This window comes from Plasmodium vinckei (assembly GCF_900681995.1).
Source record: "Plasmodium vinckei vinckei genome assembly, chromosome: PVVCY_14".
NCBI classification, from domain to species: Eukaryota; Apicomplexa; class Aconoidasida; order Haemosporida; family Plasmodiidae; genus Plasmodium; species Plasmodium vinckei.
In genome coordinates this window covers 2,049,228-2,074,484 of record NC_051306.1, presented here as the reverse complement: position 1 = coordinate 2,074,484, position 25,257 = coordinate 2,049,228, and the positions used below count along the sequence as shown (strand labels likewise).

Here is a 25,257-nt window from a genome sequence, read left to right as displayed (position 1 = left end):
TAAGGGATTGCTATTACAAGTGTTGTATGCTCTGTCATATTTTAACATTCGTCTATTTATTCAACTTGGTTTAATTATTTTAATACGCTATTTTCAAATTTTTCATTACATTGAGTCAAGGCTACGTATTATATAAATTCATCTTTAATAGACAGTAAATTTTTATTCATTAAAATATCTTCAATAGTTTCTTCCAATTGCACAGGATTATTTTCGTGGTCCTTACTCCACTGAAAATTTTTATTTTTTTTTATTAATACTTCAGTTACTCCCTTTTCAAATGTATTAGTGTGATATAAAAAATACTGGGTCATTTTAAAATCGTTATCTAATACTTCTTCCATAGATTTGTCATAGTTATATATAAAATATGAGAACCATAATTGACAGCTAAAATAGCAATTAGCATTTATATCTGACAATAATTGTTTACAAAAATTATTATTATCTTCATCATTTTTTAAATTATTTATTAATTCCTCTAAAGTATTGGCAGATGTATAATACTTGTCAATATTACTAATTAATTCTTCTGTTAATACTGGTTTTGCATTAATATTAACTTTTGGGGGGTATTTATTTAAAATTTTAATAAGTTCTTCATTAAATTTATTTGGGACTTCTTTTTTAATATTATATAATTCATTCAAGAATGAGTCTATATTTTCTATATAATTAGTACACACTTTAAAGTTAATTAAATCAATTTCATTTAATCGTAACGATGTTAATCCTATATGTAAAGCAATATTTCGTGGAAAATGTTTTTTTAAAAAATAACAGCTTCCAACATCAGGGAAAAAACCTATTTTATTTTCTGGCATAGCAAATATTACCTTTGTATTTATGATTCGATATTTTGTATACATAGATATACCTAACCCCCCACCCATAGCATATCCATTCCATATGCATAATACATTTTTATTGATTTTTGAAATAAAATTAATATACTTATAAAGTTGTTTTAAATGATTTATCCCTTGCTCTTTATTCTGAACAATATCTTTTACATCTGAACCTGAACAAAAACAATTTTGGTTGATGCTTCTTATTACTATCAAATTACATCTATCATCATTACTTAAACTTTTTACCATATTCAATAATCCATTAATCATATCTTTATTTATAGCATTCAATTTTTCTTTCCTATTTAATATTATTTCGAATATGTTGTTTTTATATTCTACTATTAATGTTTTTTTTGACCATACATCAGATAGGGTTAGATCTATAATATCATCACAGTTACCATTCTTTGATTTTATGCCATCATTCATATTTTCCATATTATATCTATCTAATTCATTATTTTTCTCTTTTTCAGCATTCCTAAAATTATCATCTTTGTTAGGTTCGTCAGATATATATCGCTTGTTCAGATTAATATTTTCATTTGTATTTTCCATTTTTTTAGATAATACATTTTTATTATTATTTTCTACTTTCTGTGTATTAGTATGCAAATTACTATTATTAGAATATTTATAGAAACTTTTTGCGTTTTTATTTTCATAAGTCACCAAATTTTTCACGTGTGGTTTTTTCTTTTCAAAGTTTGTACATGTAAACAAATAGTTTTTATCACTAGAATTTATTTCATTCCATTTCAATTTTTTTATATGAGAAATATTTTTTAATTTTAATATACTGAGATGGAAACATTTCCTTTGATTTAGCATGATTAGTGATATCTATTGTGCAAATTCAATTATGATATACCTTCAATTATATATTCAGTATATCTATATTTCTATATATGCACATGACCTAAGATGGTGATTATATATTTATGTATGAGGTTATATACATAACATGTAATTTAGTGCATACAATACTGTTAGCATGAAACGATAAAATGAATATTTTGTCTATGCATTTATTACTATAAATACTTTTATTATCTAATAGTAAGTATACATATTAGTCTACATAGCCTTTACAACCATTTACGTATCCAAGATAATAATTAATATATCTAATTTTTTTTAAAAGTGTCTCATAAATGATTGTAGAAGAAATAAAAAATAATTTAATTATAAATCTAAATAAAATGAAAATGTATATATATTTTTACAGCTACAGCAATTAACTTTTCTTTACATATATAATACTATATAAGTGGAAGCGGGCAAAAAATTTTCCGAAAAATATATGTAGTAAAAAATTATGCAATATAATATTTCCTTATAAGAATATTTTATAAATTTATTAAAGGTGTTTTTTTATGAAAAAAATACTATGCTTTCCTCAGTTTTAATATATCTATTTTTTATATTTTTTATTTCTTAACACATTAAATTATTTTAAATCTTCAAATGAACGAAAAATTCAATTAAAATTAGCAAGGGGGAAATGCTAATATTATACTTTTCAATAATGAATATAATAGTATGGAAACCATTGTTTTTTAGTATTTTTTAATAGTATATGTTTATGATAAAAAAATATAGTATTTTCAGCGAAATTAACCTATTATTTTTTTTTTATTTAATTCTCTTCCTTTTTTTTGTACCATGTATTTTAATGAAGATATAGAATTTTGCGTATTGTATATCTCATTTATTTGAAGTCACTTTTTGATGCCATTTATAATACATAATTATATTCATTTTACAGTTTAGCTCAAAATACTGCACGCTTAAGGAGGAAATACGCATATTTATGTAACACATACATAAATATAAGCCCTGTTAACTTTCAAGAAAATCACAGACTTTCCAAAAAAATCATACACCGAATTATTTAGCGTCTACAACTTTTAATCATTTTTTATTTTTGTAAAAAATGATAAATATAAGTATAAATAAGAAAAATTATACAGAAATGCTCTACTATTGAAAGGTGTTATATTTATCTATCAACAAATAATTAAATAAATATATATATGCATATACACGATTCCCTATACTTTTACCCTTTTACTTGAAACATGAATACAAATGAATGGGAAAATATTGACAATACCTACTATGGGAAAAAAAAAGTAAGTAATATGCTGTGGGCGAACGAAGACGTACTAAAGGATAGTACTATTTGTTCAGGAAAATTAGGACTAATCGCCATTTTACGAAATAAAGATAAATTTGATATTTATAAGAAAGAAGATAATTTAAGAATATACACAAACATAGGTAGATTAATATCTAGTTGTCTGTTAAATTATGAAAAGTTAATATGTATGGGTTGGAATAAAGATAATGATCTAATTTTTCTTTTTGATGATAATATAGTTCGAGTATATTCATGCTTTTGTGAAAAAAAATATGTTTTTTCTTTAGACGATAATATTAAAAATGAAGGTATATTATATGGAAAAATAATTGATGAAGGTATTATTATAATAACTGAAAAATTAAATATATATGTTAATTATTATTTTAGTGGCAGCAATTGTGTTAGATATCCGTATATAGATTTAAAAGACGAACCGAGCGGTGTATGGGCAGTAGATGAAGATCAATTAAATGACGATTTAAATTTTGAAAATAACTATTTTGAAAATAGAACTAGTAATAATTTAATGAAAATAAATTTAAAAAGTTATATTACAAATCCTTTTGATTTTAAAAAGGGAAGTCCTAATGAAAATGCAACAGTATCAAGTAATAATGTGCTCACTGAATGCAAGGAGGATTATAGAATATCATGGACTGACGAAACAAAATCATTTCCATCCACTGGTATTAACAATAATAATTCTGATGATAAGAATGGAAACAAAAAAAAGTTAAAAAAAAGTGAGAAAACAAAAAAAAGAAAATCTTTAATAAAAATATCGGCATATGATCTAAATAAACGAGACAAACAAAACAATATAATAAATAATAAACCCAAAGAAACAAAAGAATTAAATATACATTTGATAATAACACTACATAATGGAGGATTTGTATTATTAAATAAACATCGATTTAAATATTATGATACAGATTATCCTCACCCATATATTAATATGTGTGTATCAAAATCTGGGGGTATTATAGCATTTTTATCAGACAATGGTATTATAAAAATATATTTAACTAAAAATTTAAATAATTGCATTGAAGAAACAGTTTTAGATAATAAAAAAAATATAAAACAAATCGTATGGTGTGGCGATGATTGTCTAGCAGTATATACTCCATTAATCACACCTTCTAATTACATACAACATATGTTATTTATTGGTGGGCCTAAAAATCAATGGATTCCTTATCAATATAGAAGCCATTTATACCTTGTAGGAGATATATATGGTGTTAAAATAATAAGTAATGAATATTTAGAATATATAAGTAGAATAAGAAAATCGACATTTAACATTTTTAGTATAGGCAGTTGTACTTCTTCAGCAATGCTTTTTTATTCTTATGAAAAATATGCAAATGGAAGTATATGTTTAGATGATGAAATTAGAGCATTTAATGATAATCTTGATATTGCTATTGAAGAATGTTTAAATGCTTCTACTCATGAATATGATGAAAATGTTATTAATATGCTACTTAAAGCTGCCCTTTTTGGTAAAAATTTTATGAAATTTAATTACTCCAGCAAAAAAACTATTTTATATTGCTTATATTTACGTATTTGTATGAATGTTAGAAAACCACCATTAGATATTTACATTACAGCAGCAGAACTAGAATACATGAGTATACCAAAATTTGTTCAATACATTGCAAAAAGAAAGGAATATTTCCTAGCTTATCGAATTTGTGAATATGCAGGGATTAATACGGATAATATACTAATTGAATGGTGTAAAGAAAAAATAGAAAAATCCATTGAATTAACTGATGAGCAATTATGTGCAGCTATAATTGATAAAATAGGTGATAAAAAAAATATGAACTATTCCTATATAGCATTCATTGCGGCTAAATGTTTAAGACCCCAACTCGCTACCATAATAGTTCAATATGAAGAAAATAAAAAAAAGCAAATAGAAATGTTAATAAAATTAGCTAACTATAGTTTATCAATGGAAAAAGCCATTCTTTCAAAAGATATTGAACTTGTTTATTTATGTATTACAAATATTTTAAATAAAGAACAAGTTAATGCAAATGGGGAAAAGGAATTTAATACATTAATAGATATTTTTAATCAAAATATACATGCATACAACTGTTTTTATGCTTATTGTAACAAAACAAAACAGTATAATTTACTTAAAGAATTTTATGAAAAAAATGGTCAACATTCAAAAGCTGCTTTTGTCACATTACAGTTGGCACTTTCAAAAAAAAATGTTGAACAAAAAAAAACATGGCTAGCTTATTCGGCAGGGTTTTTGACAACTGATAATATGGATAGCCATATAGGATTTGTTCACACATCTATAATGAATAATATTGATTTATTAAATTATCAAAAAGAGTTAGAAATGAAATATAATAAAAAGTCTGTAATAGGGTACCCTCATAAAATATTAGGTTTGTCATTAATGAAAACAGTAGAATATACATTAGCAGTTGGTGAATTTTTAGATGCCGATCATTTATTTAAAAGGTTCAAAATATCAGAACCAAAATTTTGGAGATGCAAAATATATACATTAGCCAAACATAAATATTTTGATGAATTATACAACTTTGCAAATTATAGAGTTTCACCAATTGGTATGGATTATTTTATAGAATGTGTGTATGAATTTGGTTCGGCTCCATTGACCGTTAAATTTATCCAAAAAATTAAAGATCTAAATACTCAACATAAATGGTTTATGAAATATAATATGCAAGCCGAAGCAGATCAAGTGTTAGAAGACATAAAAACAAAAAAAAATACACCCACATCACTGTTCCAAACAATAACAGATGCAATATCGAGCATGAGATAATACTGGACAATTTTTAACAAATATACATCTTGTCGACCGAATTATACATATATACATGTGAATTTTGGCCTCCTTTTGAATTTATGGTTTCATATATGTAAATCAAATTGTATTGTTTCCCTTTGGTGATGATTTTTCTCCGTCCTAACGATATTGGTCATTGCCCTTTCTAAGGGAGCCCTTTTCATTTTCTTTTTATTTTTTTCCTTTTTTGCAATAAATGCCTAAACGATGATACGTCGTGGGAACAATCATAAACCGTTTTTAAATTTGTTATAATAATTTGAATGACTTGTCTAAATTCGACAAAACAATAGTTCTATAGATAATTGTAATATCTAAGGTTATTATTTTATTTCCTTTGATTTTTATATAAAAATTTTAGTTAATAAAAGCATACGGAATATACAATACCCTTTTTTGATAAGCGTGTGAATAAGCCACTGTTCATGCTCAACCAATGAGAATTAAGTTTACAAAAAAAGATAAAATATTTTAAATATTAGATAGTTAAAATTGCATATATATGTGGAAACGTGCAATATTATTAATACGATTCAACATAATATTTAAAAAGAATAGAAAATCTTAATGATTGTAAAAAAAATATAAAAATACGAATACATAAGATTTGAGGTAAGATAGCATGTTATAATGCAAAAATAAAAATGTGTCTATGCTATTCATATTTAAAAAAATGCGAATAAAAAACGTAAACAAATTCAAAATACCAAATATGATAATGCCATTATTTGCATATGTTAATAAAAATACAAAAAAAATTGTTTCTCAAATAGCTTATGTATAATTATGTAGCTATATGCATACTCATCGGGGTGTTTATAGAAGCGCATGCATATTAAAACAAATATAGGTAGTGCTTTTATTAATGAAAAAATATAATTTAATAGAAAAATGTTTAAAATTTTGTGTAAAAAACATTTTTATCGCATATCCCAGAAATTATGTGCATCTCATTGGTAAGATTAACAAATTTTCAACTGCAATAGCTGCAATTTTTCCCTTAGTAGATTTTTCGACTTGAGAATAGATTTAAAAATGTTATCACATTCGCCTTTTGATAATTGTAATGGCTTGATTGAGGCGTCTATTTCGACATCTTTATTATGATCCTTATTTCTTTTCAATTTTAAAAGAGCTAGTATTTCAAAGTACAAACTATTTGTTGGATCAATAAAGAATAATATTTCACTTATGATAAACAAAACACTTTTAAATAGGTTAATATATATAAATAGATTATTTTGAACATATGTAATATTGTTTATATCAACTACTTCTTCAGGAGTAATGTTACTATATTGTAAATGCTCATTGTTTTTTGATATTTTATCTAAATGATATTCTTTTATTTGGTATTTTAAGGATACTATAGTTTCTGATTTTCCTTCTAATTCATTTTGCAAATTATTTATTTCTTCATTAAGTTTCATAACGAATGATTTTAAGCTTTCTCCTTTATAATTTTGTATGTTTTTTAAACTACTTGTATTAATAGAACCATCAAGATCATTTTCAATGTTGTTTATTAATATGCGTTCTCTTTCTTTATAATGTTTGCAAAAATCTTTTAACAGATCGTTTTGCATTTGGAAATACTCTACGTCTAAAGCAATTTCATTGTTTTCTTTCATAGCATTATTTAATTGTTCTTTTATTTCATTTATACTATTTATTAATTCTTTTTTATTTTCTTCTTCAATTTCGATTTGTTCCTTAATGTTTTCATTTTCCTTTTTTAGCATGTCACAAATTTTTTGGTAATATAATTTATTCGTTTCTTCTTTTCCGAATTCGTTTACCAATTCATCATGTGTGGATTTATAAAACTCAAGAGTAGAGTTAATATTTTTGATGTCATTATTATAATTTTTAACATCAGCTTTTAATTGTGTAATTTCATCATTTAAGACTTTAATTTCGATTTTATATTTTTCATTGGCTTGTTTTAATTCTAATATTTTATTAAAATTTTCAGAGTTTTCTTCTACATATATATCAACACATTCATTTACGGTTTTATTTTGTGCATCTAGTTTTTTTTGTTTTTCTTCCAATTCTTTTTCTAATATTTTTAATCTGCTTTCGCATAACATTAAATTTCTTTTAGCCCCTTGAACATCTTTTAATTCCTTTTTTAAAAATTCACATTTTTCCATTAAATCTGTGTTCTCATTTTTTAATACCTCGATTTTATGTTCAGCTGTTTTTAATTTATCATTTAATTCGTCTATTTTTAGATTCATTTCTTCAATCTTTACTTCATTTTCATCATAAAAATCATATGGTTCTTGGCAAGTAAATTCAGATAATCTTTTTTTTCGACTTTGGTCAAAAGTTTCTCTTCTTTTTTGTTTTGAAGCAAAATCGTCATTTTCATTTTCATGTCCATGATTTGATTTTTTTTCATCATAACCTTCAACAAATGAGCATCTATTGTTGTAACTCTTTCTTTTAATAAAACTTCGAAGTGTTGGTGATAAATTAACATTATCTATATCGAATAAATTATTTTCATCAATATTATTACATAATAATTTTATTTGATCTTTTAAAAAAATTATATATTGCTTATTTTTTTCTAGCACCTCATTTTTGTCTGCAGATTCTTGCTGGCTTTTCATAATTATATAATCTTTATTAGTAATTTCTTTGTTTAAATCTTCTATATATTTGTTTAACTTCCATATTTGTTCATTTTTTTTTATCAATTCTTCATTTTTTTTACTCATTTCTTCTATGTGTGTGATATTTTCTTGATGTGTTTTTGTTGGATCGTCTTTTCTTTGGCTAGACATTCTGTCTTTTATGCTTTCATTTTCATTGTATTGATTATTATCTGTAATACTGCATACACTTTTTGTTCCTCGAATGCTTCTAGAATGACGACCATTCTTAATTGTGTTATTTTCTTTATCATATCCAAATTCCTCATTTGTATGGTTAGATAGCATACTTCTATGACAATTTATTATATTTATTATTTCGTCATCATCGTTTTCAAAAATCGTTACTATTTTTTCTCTAATATCTACTATAGTAAAATCTTTGTTAAAACATATATCTATAATTTGTATACATTTTATTTTATATTTATTTCTTTCATTAAGTAAAGTTTCCTTTTCAATAATATCATTTTTTATCTCTAATTCATCATTGTATTTTATTGGTAAATCATTTTTTTGTATTATTTCTTCTAATTCATGATTTTTTTCACTTAATATATAAAAATCATTTTTTAACATATCACATTCTTCTTTGAGGTTATTATTATCATTTTCTAATTTACTGATAACTACTAATAGTTCATTTTTATCGACACCTTCATAGTATCTATTATGATCATACAATTCTGTTGTTGAACTATTTGCAGCATGGCCCTTAGTATGATTATTTCCCTCCTTTCGGTTTAGTTCTTCTATAGAATCATAAGTTTCTACCTTCTTTATTAGCATTTCATTAAATTCTTTTAATTCATTTATTACCTGATCATTTGATTTGATTTTTTGTGTCAAATATTCTATATTTTCTTTCTTGTCCTCGACTTGATTTTTTAGATAAATATTTTCCTCTGTTAATTGTTTTAAGGCAATTTTGTTTTTCTCATTTTCGTTATTTAAATTGCTTAAACTTTGGTTTGCTTTTTCTAAAGAATTGTTTAAATAATCTAAGTCTGTTTTTAAAAATTCATTAATTTCTTCTGTTTTTGTTTTATTTTCATTTTTTTCAATTAACTGATCTTGTAATTTTTTAATTTGATACTCGTTTTGTTTAATTAGATCTATTTTCTCATTATATTCATCTGTTAATTCTTTGTAAAGATTTTTTAAGTCCTCATTTTCAGCTATTAACAATTCATTTTGTTCGGACTCTTTTACTAATATGAGTTTCAATTTGTCGACATCTTCAACATTTTGTAAAAAGTCATTTGATAAAGAATTATATTTTTTTTTTAATAATTTCATATCTTTCTTTAATTCAGACTTTTCTATATTTGATATTTTGTTGGTTTTATTAATTTCGTTTATTATAATATTTATAATACTATTATAGCTGTATTCTAATACGTTTAACTTTTTATACATTATATCCCATTCTTCATTTTTATTTAAATTATATAATTCATTACATATGCCCTCAAAAGTGTCAAATTCATCATTTACAGCTTTTATTATTACATTTGTCTCTGGTTCTATGCCCATTTCATCCATAAATTGGTCTTCATTATTTGGGTTCTGATATTTGTGTATAGCGTCGCTCATATGTGAAGGATAATTAGGATGGGTAACACTGTGATGTCCCTTTTTGGGGCTTGCTTTTTTTCTAATCATACTCAATTTTAATGTTTCTTTTTTCTTACTAGAAGTATTTTTACTGATTATATCAAAAATATATTCTTTTATTTGAATAATTTCTTTATAAAATTGATTTTCAATGAATATTTTTTTTATAATTTTTCTATATAAAATTGCATTGTTCAAAAGACCTAGAACATTTTCATGTGTATAATTGTTTTCATTTATTATTTCATTTATTTTGATGAAAAATGGCATATTTCCTTCAAATATATTTAATTTTGATAATAGTTCATCAATTTTAGATTTATAGTCATTTATAATTTCATGATGTTTTGCATTATCCTCTTCATAGTATAGCAATTTTGTACTTAATGATTCGATAACCATGTCCTTTTCATTTAGTATATCATTTATTTTATTTGATGCCCTTTTGCCATTATTCCCATCTTCTACGCCATTTACTATTTTATCAATATCGCACGTTCCGTCTTCAGAACTATTTCCTAATGCATCGTGATCTTTGCTTATGATGCTACTATTAAATTGGTTTATGTTAATAATGCCTTCTTTGCTATTCCTATGTTTCTTTTCATATTCTATTTTCCTCTTCATTTTTGATGGGAGCATATTAAAAAATTTATTACATTCCTTTACTTTGTGGTCATAATTTATTTTTAATTCATTATATTTTAATTCCTTTTGTTCCTTTTCAGTTTCATTAACATTTTTCTCATCGTTTAATTTATCTATATTTGACAACAAAATATCAATATCATCTCTCATGTCTTTATTTGCTTGTTCCATTTCTATATTTACACTATATAGCTCATTATTTTTATTTTTTAAGTTTACAATTAATGTATTTGCATCATTGAGTTCTTCTTTAAGTTTTTTTATACCTTCTTCATCATCCATAATTTTTTCCATAAAATGTTTTGTAATATTTTCCTTTTCTTTATTTAATTCATTTATTTCTTTTTCATAACTATTGGTTATATTGTTTAATTCCTCAATTTTTTTTTCATATTCACTATGTCTTTCGGCATTATAACTATTGTTATTACTTTTTTTATTACTCTTATTTTCTATCATACTAATTTCATAAGAGGCTTGAGCCAACTTTTCCTGTAATTCTAATATTAGCGTGTTTTTTTCATTTATTATTTCTTCGGATTCTTTTAACGATTTGATAATATGTTCATCATCATTTTTATATCTTTCTAATTGGTCATCCAAATTTTTTTTATTTAATTGTTCTGCATGTAATAAATTTTTTAAATTGTCTAATTCATTTCTATATTCTTCTTTTTCTCGTTTTTCAATTTCAAGTGTTTTCTCGAAATATTCCAATTCTTTTTCACGAGATTGTAAATCCTGTTTTAAATTTTTTATTTTTTTTTTAAATTCATTAAAATAGGTTGTATATTCTAGAGAATCCAAATTTAAGTTTTCGCTTTGATTTTCTAAATTGTCTAATTCTGCTATTTTTCTCATCGACGAAATGTTGCTATTTTCATGTTCATTGTTATTTCCATTTATATTACTTCGTTCTCGGCGATTGAATAAATTATCATCATTACTTGCATCTAAAAGATCATTGATACTATTGTTTTTCAATTTTTTATAAATAGTTTTTAGTTTTGTTTCTTTTATTTTTATATCCTTTTGTTCATTGTGTAAATGCTCAAATTTTAAAATAAGGTCATTTTTTAATTCTTCTATTTGAATTTGTTCATTATTTAATTCCTCTCTTTTTCTTTCCAATTCATTATTAGTATTTATGAAATCTTCATTATTTTTTAAAATATCACTTTCTTTATTAATCAATTCATGCTCTTTTTCAATTAATTCTTTTTCTTTATGTGATAATTCATTTATTTTTTCACTAATTTCATGCTCTCTATCTATTATATCTCTTTCTCTGTTCATTATCTCTTCTTTTATTAGTATAAACTCATTTTCTTTATATACTAGACTTTCTTCTCTTCTATTTATTTCCTCTAATTTGATGTTGAATTTTTTAATTTCATCTCTTTTTATGTCTAGCTCCTTTTCCATACTTCTTAATTCGCTAATATATTTATTTTTTTGATCGTAAAATTCATCTATTTGGTGCTTCATATCTTTTATTATATCACTATGCATATCTTTTTCCGAAATAACATTATTTAATTCATTTTGTAAATTTATAAGTTCTCTTTCTTTTATCGAGAGATTTTCATCATCAGCATTTTCCCTTACCTTTGATTCTCTACTTTTTCTAGAATTTCTATGATGAAATTTTATAACAATTTCTTTAATAAATAATAGATGTTTAGTATTCATTTGTGTATTTATTTTTGTTGTTAATTCTTCTATGCTAGGGTTTTCATTTTGGAAATAATTCATAACAATATGCTGAACATTATTTATATCATTTACAATGAGTTCGATCTCTCTTTTTTTTTTATCGACATTCATTTCAAGATCGTTTATATATAAAGATTTTTGTTTTATATCGTCTTTTAATAAGATAATTTCTTTATCCATTTCTTTTATTGCTAACTCTATTAATGCATATTTTTTATCTTTTTTCTCGTTTTCATTTTTTATCTTTTTTATATAGGATTTTAAACTATTCGCCTCATCTTCATAATCTTTGAGTTTTTTTTTGTTATCAAATTTTAATTTATTATAATTTTCAAAAGAGTTTTTCAATTCCATTCTGAGTTCATTTATTTTTTCAAAATGTAAATGGCTTTGATTTAGAATATTATTATATTGTCTTTCGTTTTCATCTTCATCTAAATTTTGTTCATCATTATTATTTCGTTCGTTTTGTTTTACCATCGAGGTATTACTATGTGTTTTATGAGATGATGACACAGATTTTCTATTTGAACCGTTCTTATATTGTTCATTTTGAGAATCGTTATTTTCCCCTTTAATACTGTTTGATATTCGCTTTATATCAGTTTTTAAAATATGAATTGTATTTTCCTTTTTATCTAATTCATTGCTTAGTAATTTCATTTCGTCTTTTGAGTCATCTAATATATTTTTTAATGTGTCTACTTCATTATTTAGGTTAACAATTTGTAATTCTAAGTCATTTATATATTTTAAGTTTTTATTTTTTCCTTCTTTTAATATGTCAATTTCTTTATATAAATCATTTATTAATTCGGTTTTATTTTGTATTACATTGTCTTTTAATTGAATTTCATCATTTAGTGATTTATTTTGTTCAATAGACTTCTCCTTTATTTGAGTATTAATTAATTCTAATTTTTTAATAATATATTCTTTATCATTCATTTCTGCTTCTTTTAATCTTTCTAATTTTATCTTTTCATGTTTTAGCATTTCTAATTTTTCTTTAGTTTCTTCAAGTGTGTTTATTGAATCGTTATATTCATTTAGTAAATTTTCATATCCCGCTCTTATTTTAATGAGCATATCATCTTTTTGTGGTAATGTAGAATTATCTCCTTTATTGCCTTCATTATTTTCTTCATTTTCAAGTCTACTATTATTACTCAAATTGTTAGCAGATTCAATACGATCATTATTATTTTGGGTTCTCATCAAATTTAACATTTTTCGAAATTCTTCAGAATTGCGTTTTAAATTGCTAATTATCTCATCTTTATTATCAATACGAGATTTTAACTTGTCAATAATTTCCTGATAATTTTTTATTTCGTCTTCTTTTTCTATAATTTGGTTTATTAATTCATCATTCGATTTGTTTATTTCATTTATCTGGTCATTTTGTTTATTTTTAAGTAAATAATCTATATCTCTTTTAATTAAATTTATATACATTTCAACTTGTTTATTATTTAATAACTCATTGTTCAACTTTTCAATTGAATTTATATGATTTCTAATTGTTAATAAATCTTTATCTGAAATTGAAAAATTGTTCAAATTATTTATTTCGCTATGTATACTTTCTCTGTGTCCCTTACTTAAGTTATCTTGAGTAAAACTATTTCTTACTCCGTTTTTGCTATTTTGTATATCTGAAAAATTTATTTCGATTTTTTTCTTTTTGATAAAATCTTTCAAAGAGTTATAATCGGTTATCAATTGATTGTAATTATCACTCAACTCGCTATTATGTTGTTTATAAAATTCACAATCATTTTCTAGTTCATTATTTTTTTTTTCAATTGCCATTATTATTTCTTCATATTGTTTTATAGTATCATTTATATCACCATTGTCAACCAGTTTCTTTTTTAAAACGCTAATCTTTTGATCATGAGAAGTTAGCATGCTATTTAATAAGTCCCTTTGCTCACTTTGAGAATGTCTACTATTACGACTATTGTTTTTGTATTCGTCTGAACTATTTTTATTTTTTTCTTCATTTAATTCTTTTGTTAATATATCAATATCATCATTCATTTTTTTAATAAGGTTTTTTAATTCATCATTTTCAGATAAAATATCGCCATTTGTTAACAACAGATTTGAATTATTTTGCACAAGCTCATTATATTCTTTTAATAAGATTGTTATTTTTTTAAGATTAGAGTTTTCGATGTCTTCGTCGTTTTTATATATACTATTGTCTATATTCAAATTTTGGAATTTTAATACGTTTTCGATTTGTACTTGATTTTCTTCATATACTTTGATTTTGCTATTTAATGTATTCAGCTCTTCTAGCATATTATTATTCTTATGAACTTCTTCTTCAAGCTTTGTTATTAAATTTTCATGGATTTTAGAAAATTTCTGAACATTAGACGAATTTTCTTCTACCAATTCATTCACTTTGTTGTTTAAGTCTATATTATCTTCTTCATACTTTTTATTAAGATTTATATAATTGTCGATATCACTTTTTAATTCTTCTATTATATTTTTCTGGTTGCGTACAATTAATTCTTTATCACAATAATTTTCTTTTAATTTCATAACATACTTATAAATTTTATTTAATTTTACCTTATCTATTACTATACCATCTTCATTACTATTTTTCCAATATGATCCTAACATATTTACTATTATTTTTGAACTCATGCTAGCATTATCTTCTATATTTTCATCATCTTCTAATTTGCTATTTCTTGCACTCATGTGATCACTTCCTACATCTGTATGCACTTCGCTATAAAGGGAATTATTATCATCTCTGTCTTCCATTTTGGGTATAGGACTTAAATCATCAAAGTTGTCATTGATAATCATTAAATTAGCTGATTTTATTTTTTTTAATTCATTCTTAAAAAATTCATAATTAAAATTATTTTCCCTAAATATTTCAATAAGTCCTTTAATTTTATCATTTAAATAATACAAATAATTTTTGGCTTTTTTGTTATTTTCTTTATATTTAAAACGTTTACTTAGTGTTTCACTGTATTCATCAATTTGATTTTTAAGTTTATATATTTCGATTTTTAGATTCTCATTTTCTTCTTTTCCTAACCTATTTTCATTAATTAAATTATTGGTATGATTTTTCATTTCAATCATTTTTATTTCGTTTTCTATTTTTTCTTGACTCTTCAACAACTCCTTTTTATCAGCATCACCATAACTTTTATTAATAAACTTACTATTATCGTTTCGTTCTTCATTTTTAGACATATTAACACCATTATTATATTTCTCTTCCAAAGACGATATAACTTTTATTAATTCTTTATTATCATTAAATATCGTATCATTTAATCGTTCCATGTCTTTAATCTTAGCTTTTAATGTATCATTTTCGATGTTTAATATGTTTATATCTTTTTTTAAATTGTTTATAACAATATTACTTTTTTCGATTGTATATAATTCATTTTGGCTCTCTTTCATTTGTCTGACCGAATTTCGTAATTTGTCTTTACTTATAGCCAAATTTTTTTCATATTCTTTTAGATGGTTTAATTTATCCTCTATTATCTGTTCTTTTTCCTTTAGGCTTTTTTCTTTTAACAAGAAAAGTTTTTCAATGTTTTCTTTATAATTTTTATCAATATTTTCGTGGGTATCATTCCCATTTTTCGTCTTGTTTGCAGAAATGTCTTCATTTAAAGAAGATGAAGTAATGTTGTTTAGATCTTCAGTTGCTTTTAAATATTTCATATATATATCAAATTTTTCCTTATCCATATCTACTAAATTTATATTATATTTTTCATTTTGTTTTATCAGTTTATTCACTTCGTCAATTAATTCGTTATTTTTTTCCATCAACATTTTATTTTCTATCTTTAATTGATCAACTTCATTATTTAACAAAGATTCAATTTTTAATTTTTTGTCATAATTTGCTTTCAAATCTTCATATTCATTTATTAGTGATTCCTTTTCCCTTAATAAATCGGATATAATGTTTTCATGATTTTTTAATTTATTTATAAAATTATTTTCATTTTTATTTTCATTTTCTTTATTTGCCTTTTCATTAGTTTCAAAAATGTGTGATAGTTCATTATACTTATTTTCAAAAATACTATATTTCTTTTTCAGTTTTTCATTATATTTTTTCATTTCTTCTTTTTCTAGTACATGTTCTTTTATGTCTTCGTTTAGCTTTTTCACTATTTCTACATATTCTTTAATTTTATAATCCTTTTTAAATATATCATCAGTTAAGGACAAGAATTCTTTTTCCAATTTTAGACATCTAGCATATTCACTATCCATATATTCTTTATCTTCATTTCTTTTTTTTATTAAATGCTCAATATTTTTATTTTTGTTTTCTAACTCTTTTTCCATTTTATAATACTCTTTATCACACTCTTTTTGTTTATCTATAATGACAATTAATTCCTTTTGTAAATTAGTTATAATATCTTCATAATTTGCCGTTTTCTTTTTTAAATAGTCATTTTTATTTCTATAGACATTTAATTCGTTTGATATTGTATCTATTTGGAATTTTAAATATTTATTTTCAGCGACATATGTATAATCGGTTGGTGCATTTTCCTTTTCATTAAATTCTTTTTCTTTATTTATTTCAATAACACTATTTTTTAAATTCGTGTAATTCATTATTTGTTCATGCAAAAATTTATTTTCTTCTACTAATTTATCATTTTCATGTTTTAATATTAATAGTTCTTTTCCTTTTTCCATTACATCATTTTTATTTACATATTCATGTATACTATTGCTTAAATCTTTATAATTCATAGAGAAGTCTTTTACTTCTATATTATTATCTTTTGAAAATTCAAACATATTTTTTTTATCCATATTAAGTTCTTCTTTTTGTCTTAATTTCTTTTTCAAATCCCAAATTAAATCCCTGTCTTCTTTTAATTTTTCTTTAAAACTATTGTATTTCTTTTCAGCGCTTTCTAGTTTGGATTCAAATACTCGTTTTTTAAAAATTAATAATCTTACACAATTTAAAAACTCGTTAATATAATTAGATATTTCGCTCGTATTATTCATTTTTATATTTTCCATAATGTTATTATGCGTATCATTGAAGTTACTAATGTTTATTGATTTAAAAATTTCAATCTCATCATCATTATCTGTATTTTTTCTATTATCATCACGATCATCATTCCAATTGCTTTTAGTTCCATATCTATCATTTTTTATTACATTTTCTTCATTTATGCTTTTAGCATCGCTTTGTTTTCGATCGGAAAGTTCTTTCTCTACACATTGCTTATAATAAATAATATGTGAACATATTTTGTAATAAAAATTTAATGTTCTATTATATTCATCAAATAAAATATTTTGTTCATATTGCTTATTATTTTCTTCTTCCCTTTTCATGTCTAAATTATTTAAAAGTTCTGATTTTTCATCGACTTGTTGTTTATAAAAGTTTATTTGTTTTTGAAACACTTCATTTTGTACAATTAACTTATTTTTTACATCTGTAATCTCATATAATTCTATGGATAGTTCTTTACATTCATCACTTCTAAGTGCTAATAATTCATTAGCAGCATATAATTCCGAATTCAATTGACTTGTATCTTTTTCTAAATTTTTCATTTTTTCATTATATGAAACTATTTCATCATTCATTTTTCGAATGATATCATCTCTTTTTTCAAGAATTTTTTCCATTTCTGCATTTTTTCTTTCATTGATATATGACTGGTCTTTCATTTTTCGCAATTCTTGCTTTATCGTGTCGTTTTCTTCTTTTAAAAAAAGACTATACTTTTTCAATTCTATGACATTATTAAAATATGTTCCATTATTATTAGCATTATTATTAAATACACACATTTTTGAATCACCTGGATTTCCATAACTCATATTAATTCCAAGGTCTTCATCTGTAAACACCTTATGTTCAAATTGTGTTTTTTCTAAATCGTTAATTTTAATGTCTCCAAAAACAGCTTTTCTCAAATTGTTTTCTAGCTCCTCTATTATATTGTCTTTATTATTCTTGATATCATTAAGTATAAAAATTTCTTGATTTAATTGAGCTTTTTCATCATTTAATTTTAATAATATAGAATCATTTTCATTGATTTTCATTTCGAGCATCTTGATATCTTCGTGTAATGCTAATATATTTTTTTCTTTTTCTTCATTTATTAGTTTTTCTTTTTTTAAATCTATAGATTGTTTTTCATTATCTTTTATTAATTCGTCAATTTTATTTTCCAAATCTTGAACTAACATCTTCATACTGGTATTTTTATCTAATAAAACTTTGTATTCTAACATTTGCAATTCTAAATCTGAAACCATTTTAAGATGGTTTTTTATTGAATCTTGAATTTCTCTATTTTTTAATTTTAACTTTTCAATTTCGTCTATGTGATTTTTTTGGTTCATTTCACTATCTCGTCGTAAGGAACTTATTTCTTCTTCTTTTTTTATAGCATATTGATGTGCTTCTTTAATTTCTTTTATAAAATTTTCTTCATTTTCTTTTAACATGTCATGATATCTTTTTTCTTCTTCTAATATGTCTCTTAATTTATCAATCTCTTTTTCGTAATTATATTTTTCTTGTTTTAAATTATTAATAGTTTCTTTTAAACCCATAATTTCATCATCGACATTTTGAATTATTTTTTTAACATTGTATATATCATCTTTTAATGCTTCATTTTCTTTTTTTAAAAATTCAATTTCTTTTTCGTGTTGCAATTCAATATCGTTGAATTTTTCCTTCATATCCAGCTTTGAATTTTCTAAAGCCTGAACTTCATTTGATAAAAAGTTGCATTTCATTTGCATCTCATTATATTCTATATTTTTACCATCTAATTCTTTCATCAATAAATTGATTTCTGCATTTTTTTTCTTTACGTCTTCTGAAAGAATTAAACAATCTGCTACTCTATCATCTCTGTCTATTATTATATTTTTCATATTATTATCATATTGTTCATATAATGTATTATATTCATTCATTTTTATTTTTAATTTATTTTCTAATTCTTTAATTTTGTTCAGCATATCATTTTTTTCTTCTTCATAGTATGCATTAAATTCACTTAACCTATCAACTGTTTTTACAATATCTTCAACACTATTGGAAAATTTATCTTTATCTTTTAATTGAAAATTTATAACATTTTTTCTATATTCATCATCATTAAATTCGAAATTTTCATATAATTCATTAAACTTTTTAATTTCACCCATTTCAAAATTTTCACACAATTCGATAAATGTTTTATAAAATCCTCCAATCTTATGTTTTAAATTAGTATAAAAATATTCTTTCTTTTTATAAGATTCATTAACATTATATAAGAAATAATCTCTATTTAAAATTTGTTCTTTTAGTGTGTTTATGTTCATTTTATTTTCTCCCAATTCTTTTCTCAATCGTGATGTCTCATCATTTATTTTATTCAATTCATCATGAGCTTCTTTTAGACTTACATCATATTTATATGTAGCTGATTTCAAGTAAAACATTTCATTTTCAGTATTTTTCTGAATTAATTCTAATTCTTCAATTTTTGTCAATCTCAATTTTAATTCAGTTTTCATACTTTCGATTTTTTTTTTATAAAGATCGATATCTTCTTTATACTTAGAATTTATATTATCTAATGAAATATTATCTTTAGTTAGTATATCATTTTTTTCTTTTTCTTCTTTATATTTCATTTCCATTTTTTTTAAGTCTTCATCAAATTCGTTAATTTTTTTTTCTTTGTTTTCCATATATTTTACTAATTCATTACACTCATTAAAAACTTCTTGTGTTTTCTTTTCGTGCATTTTAATTTCATCTTGCTTTTCACTATATTTTGCAAATAAAACATTATAATCTTTTTCTATATTTGTTAATTTGTCTGTTCTTTCTTTTATTTCAGTTATTAATAAATCGTGTTCATTTAGTAAGTTTACATATTTTACATGATTACAATTTAATTCTTTTTCGTTGTCCATTAATTTTTTTTGCATATTTAGTGTTTCCTTTATTTTTGAATCATATTTTCTTTTTATATAATTCAAATCATTAATCATTTTTTTCGTTTGAAAAGTTGAAAAGAGTTGGTTATTTTTTCCGCGAGTTTTTTTATGATTATTTCTTTCTATAATTATATTTTCACCATTTTGTGCATCATTTATTTCGTCACCTTTTTCAAATTCTATCAATTTTGAACTACAACTATTAGGAATCGAATAAAATGTGTCTAATCCTTTGCTGTCGATTTGTTGTTGCGAATTTAACTGATTCAAGTTCATATTATTCTCAATTTCATTTATATTATTTAGTGTGCTATCAATTTCTCTACATGCTTTTTTGTATTTTTTTGCGTCTATTCTAAAATTATCACATATGGAAAACCTATGCATCTTAATTTTTATATAAACGCCTTTTACTGTTTTTTTTTTCGTTTTTTTATCAAAGCCGCCAATGTTATTATTATTATTACTGACTCTTTTTTGAATTGTTTCATTATTGTTCGATATGGTCCTATTTTTAAATATCGACAAAGGTATATTTCCATTGTCTGATATTCCTAATGCGGTAGTTGATTTACTATAAAAACTAGACCTAGGATCAACAATAGTGCTATTTGCACTTTTTCTTGACTTTTCAACTGATGAGAACATAAAATTAGTACTTGCTTTATCATTTTCAGAAAAATATTCATCATTAGAATTATTTTCAGATGACGAAGAAATAAAAAATGAATTATTCATGTCATTTTTTTTATTTTCTCTGTCAATTTTTTTAATATTAACAACTAAGTTTTTTACTGTTAACATCATTTTATTGAATGTTCTTTTAAGTTCATTACCTTTTCTTTTTTTTTGTTTTAATAATAATTTATATTTACCATTTTGTTTTTTCTCGTGTTCTAAATGAAATAAATATTTTTCAGCATCTGTTTTAGCATATAATAATTCATTTCTTATTTTTATATTTTCATTAGATACTTGCTCTAATTTATGAAAAAGCTCTTCATTTTCTTTAACTAGTAAATTATTTTCTTCGGATAAATTATTTATTTTAGTAGCTAAATCTCCATTATCTTTCCAAGTCTGTTTATTTGTATTTCCAAATGTCATAGTTCTTTTAATTAAACTATTTTGGTCCTTTCCTTCATTTATACCATAATTCATATCTTGGTTATTTGTTTCGTACGATTTATCCATTAAAAATGCACTATTATCCATAGGTATAAACTCGGAACTGACATTATTATAACCATCTTCATTATTAACAGTATTATCATGAATATTATTACTCGATTCTGAGTTAATATTATTTCCTCCAGATTTTAATAACATTATTTCTTTTTTTAAAAGTTCATTTTCTTTTTGTAATTGGGCATTTTTTTCAATAAGACTTACATTTTCATATGAAAGATTCTCTTTTTCTTCTTTTAATCTATTATTAAAATCTTGAAAAATTGCATTTTCTGACTCTTTTGTTTTTAATTTATCACATAATTCATTTATTTTATCTTGATAATATTTGATGTTATCATTAAAATTTTGAATTCGAAATTCAGACAATTCTAGTATTACTTGATTGTCTTTATTTTTATTTTCTGATTGATTTAATCTTTTGGTTAATTCTTCAATGATATAATTTTTTTCTTTTATTTCCAATTCTAACTTTGAACAAATATCTTTAAGATCAAAACATAGATCTTTAATTTTCATTGATTCATTTTCTGCATATTCATTTTTTTTATTTTTTAATAATTCTTCATTCAAATTGTCAATTGTCTTTACTAATTCGAGATTTTTACTTTCTAATTCTACTATTCGTATTTCTTTATCTTTAATATCACTTTTTATCATTTTCATGTGATCTACATCCACAGTAATTTTATTTTTTTTATTCATACTATCATTAGAATTATTAATATCTTTGCTAATATTATTATCTCCAATGCTTTCACTAACATTTAATGAGTCGAAATCATTTATAGAATCATCATGAATACCTTTGTCATTATTACCTATGCTCATACCATTGACTAAGGAAGTGAGATTTTTATTTTTTTCCTTAAGGTCATTAACTAGTTCTTCTAAATTTTTATACTCATTATTTAATATGCAATATTGTTGATACGAATTTTCTATGTAAGTAATATAATTATCAATATATTTTGTTAGCAATTCTTTGTCTTTATTTTGATTAGATATATGATTTTTTAAACTTCGGATTTCTTTTTTTTGGTTAAAAATAATTTTATCATATTTTTCATTTAATAAACAATTTTCATTTTTTTCAAATAAAAATTTATTATAAAGATCGTCATATTCAGAGTTTAATAACATATACTTTTTTTCTTGTTTATGAAGATCAACCTGATAGGTTAAATTAATTTTACTAATGCAATCTTTTAAATATAGACAATACATTTCATCTGAAATAAATTTTTTCAAAAAATGAATGTTTTCTTTTTCCAATGAATAAACCGTTTTGTCTTTTTCTTTCAGATCATTTTGATCATATATAATTATTTTATTTAATATATTATAAAGTATAGATACTTTGACAAGGTGTTTTTTACATACAGAATCACTAATATTATTTTCCGTATTAAAAATGTTTTGCATGACTATACAATTTTCATTATTTTTATAATAATCGAGCTCTTCATTTAAAAAACATATTTTTTTTTCTATTTCTTTGTTTGTTCTTTTTAAACTTTCATACTTTTTATTTAACATATCTATTTCTTCATTTTTTTTTTCTAATTCCCTTTTATTCAATTCAATTTCTTCATCAGTTAATTTTTTGTTATCATTTATCTGGTCATTTTCTGATGTATTACATTGGTTCACATTTTTATCACTTGTATCATTTTCATTCGCATTTGTGTCTCTTAGGATTTGTTCTAATGTTTTTATTCTTATATCATTTTGTTCATTGATTTCACACTCTTCTTTATAGAGTTTTTCTATAACTTGAAATTTTTTTAATTCTTCTTCTTTAAATAATATTTCATCTTTTAAACGGTTTAGTATAACAACATTTTTGTCTAATTCCTCTTGTAGCCTTCTTATATCTTTTACAGATTCTTCTTTATAAGTATTATACTCAATTTGAATATTATTTTTTTCATCATTTACCTCTTTTAAGAGTGATGCATTTTTTAAAGAAATTATATTTAATTTTTCAGTATCTTCATTGTATTTTTTTTTTAATTCACTATTTTCTATTATTACACTTTTTAATTCGTTTTTAAGTTTATCAATTTCATTTATATTATGATCTTCCATTTTGTCAATATTTTTTTTATTATGAACATCATTAATTTTTATATTATTATTATCTGCATTTTCTTTTTCATTATCTACTTTTGACTTTTTATAAATGTTGTTTATTTCATTATTCTCTGTATTATTCGTGAAATAGTTTTTCATATTTTATTTATTTCCTGTCCTGCTTAATTTCCCCCCTTTTATTGATAATTTTTAACACAAAAAAAATATTTTAAAATAAGTATATGAATGTATACATGTATGTGTATGCAAATGCATGTTGATATCATGTATACATGGCTATGCTAAATAATCTTAATAAATTTAGTATAACACATTATTGTCAGTACACATATACTTACATATAACCATATGTTTATTAAAAATGAACAGAAAAAAAATGAAGCTAAAATAATGTATATAAAATATATTAAATAGTTTTTAAAAATACATCCTTTTGATGTGCTTAAAAAATATGTTTATAAATAATATATAATTGTGCTACATATGTTTTTCATAAATTTTGAATTTTGCATATGCATAATTGTGTATATTTTTTATGTATTGTGTATACCTATAATATATTATAAAAATATACATATATATTGCGGGAATACATAATTCACAAAATTTTAACACTATTCATATTATAATGAATTTCTTCTGTTTTTGTTATCCTCATGAACAAAAATTCATTACAAAGTGTAAAATGTTATATAATACGTATTTTTTGTTTTACATTAAAACAAATATTAATGCTTTTATGTTTATTATTATTCCATAGGAATACATTTTATATTATATGAAGTAAAAAAACACATTTTAAGACCTTTATATTTTTACGAAAAATAAAGGAATGCATATTTTATATTTATTTATACTTTTTTATGCAAATATCCTTTTCAAAATAATCACATTATATGGTTTGTATGCAAAAATATATGCTTATTATTTAACTAACTATTTTCTAGCTTGCGCTGTATTTTATGCCTTATTTATATGCATATTAAAGAATACATTTTCTATGTATTTTTTAAACATTTCAATTAATTTTCGGTATTCGGATTTGTATACAATTTTTTTCTTTAATATATTTTTTTATTAATGGAAAATACACTTATTTTTTTTTTTCCAAAGTTATTATTTTTGGGCATACATATTAATTATTATATTTGCCTAATATTTTTTATAAGGATAAATGATTATGCATTAATTAAAGAATTAATAAATTATTCTTGTATAAATTATAGTATTTTACTTGTATTGTTTTTGGTATGTTCTCGCTTTTAAATATTATAAAATAATTATGACTATTACGAGCATTTTTTCAGCTATTTTACAATAATATTCATTATTTTCCTATTAACACATTTTAAGCATATGAATATGTGTGTGTGTGCATACCATAAAAGGGGGAATCCTAATACACCCATTTTTTTCATCTTATAAAGACATTAAATTACTTTAAACTAAAAAAAT

General features: G+C 22.7%; 3 protein-coding genes across 3 annotated transcripts; 1 reads left to right on the top strand and 2 right to left on the bottom strand.

Annotated features, from left to right (window-relative positions):
* Positions 1 to 128: 128 nt before the first annotated feature.
* On the bottom strand, positions 129 to 1,685 carry PVVCY_1405660 (3-hydroxyisobutyryl-coenzyme A hydrolase, putative; the record flags this gene model as incomplete). Its single annotated transcript, XM_008624467.2, has 1 exon — positions 129 to 1,685. The coding sequence occupies one exon, from the start codon at positions 1,683 to 1,685 to the stop codon at positions 129 to 131; it is 1,557 nt and encodes a 518-aa protein (XP_008622689.2).
* A 1,250-nt stretch (positions 1,686 to 2,935) lies between these two features.
* On the top strand, positions 2,936 to 5,833 carry PVVCY_1405650 (vacuolar protein sorting-associated protein 16, putative; the record flags this gene model as incomplete). The annotated part of the gene is made up of 1 exon (XM_008624468.2): positions 2,936 to 5,833. The coding sequence occupies one exon, from the start codon at positions 2,936 to 2,938 to the stop codon at positions 5,831 to 5,833; it is 2,898 nt and encodes a 965-aa protein (XP_008622690.1).
* A 986-nt stretch (positions 5,834 to 6,819) lies between these two features.
* PVVCY_1405640 (conserved Plasmodium protein, unknown function) lies at positions 6,820 to 23,940 on the bottom strand (the record flags this gene model as incomplete). The annotated part of the gene is made up of 1 exon (XM_008624469.2): positions 6,820 to 23,940. The coding sequence occupies one exon, from the start codon at positions 23,938 to 23,940 to the stop codon at positions 6,820 to 6,822; it is 17,121 nt and encodes a 5,706-aa protein (XP_008622691.2).
* Positions 23,941 to 25,257: the final 1,317 nt, after the last annotated feature.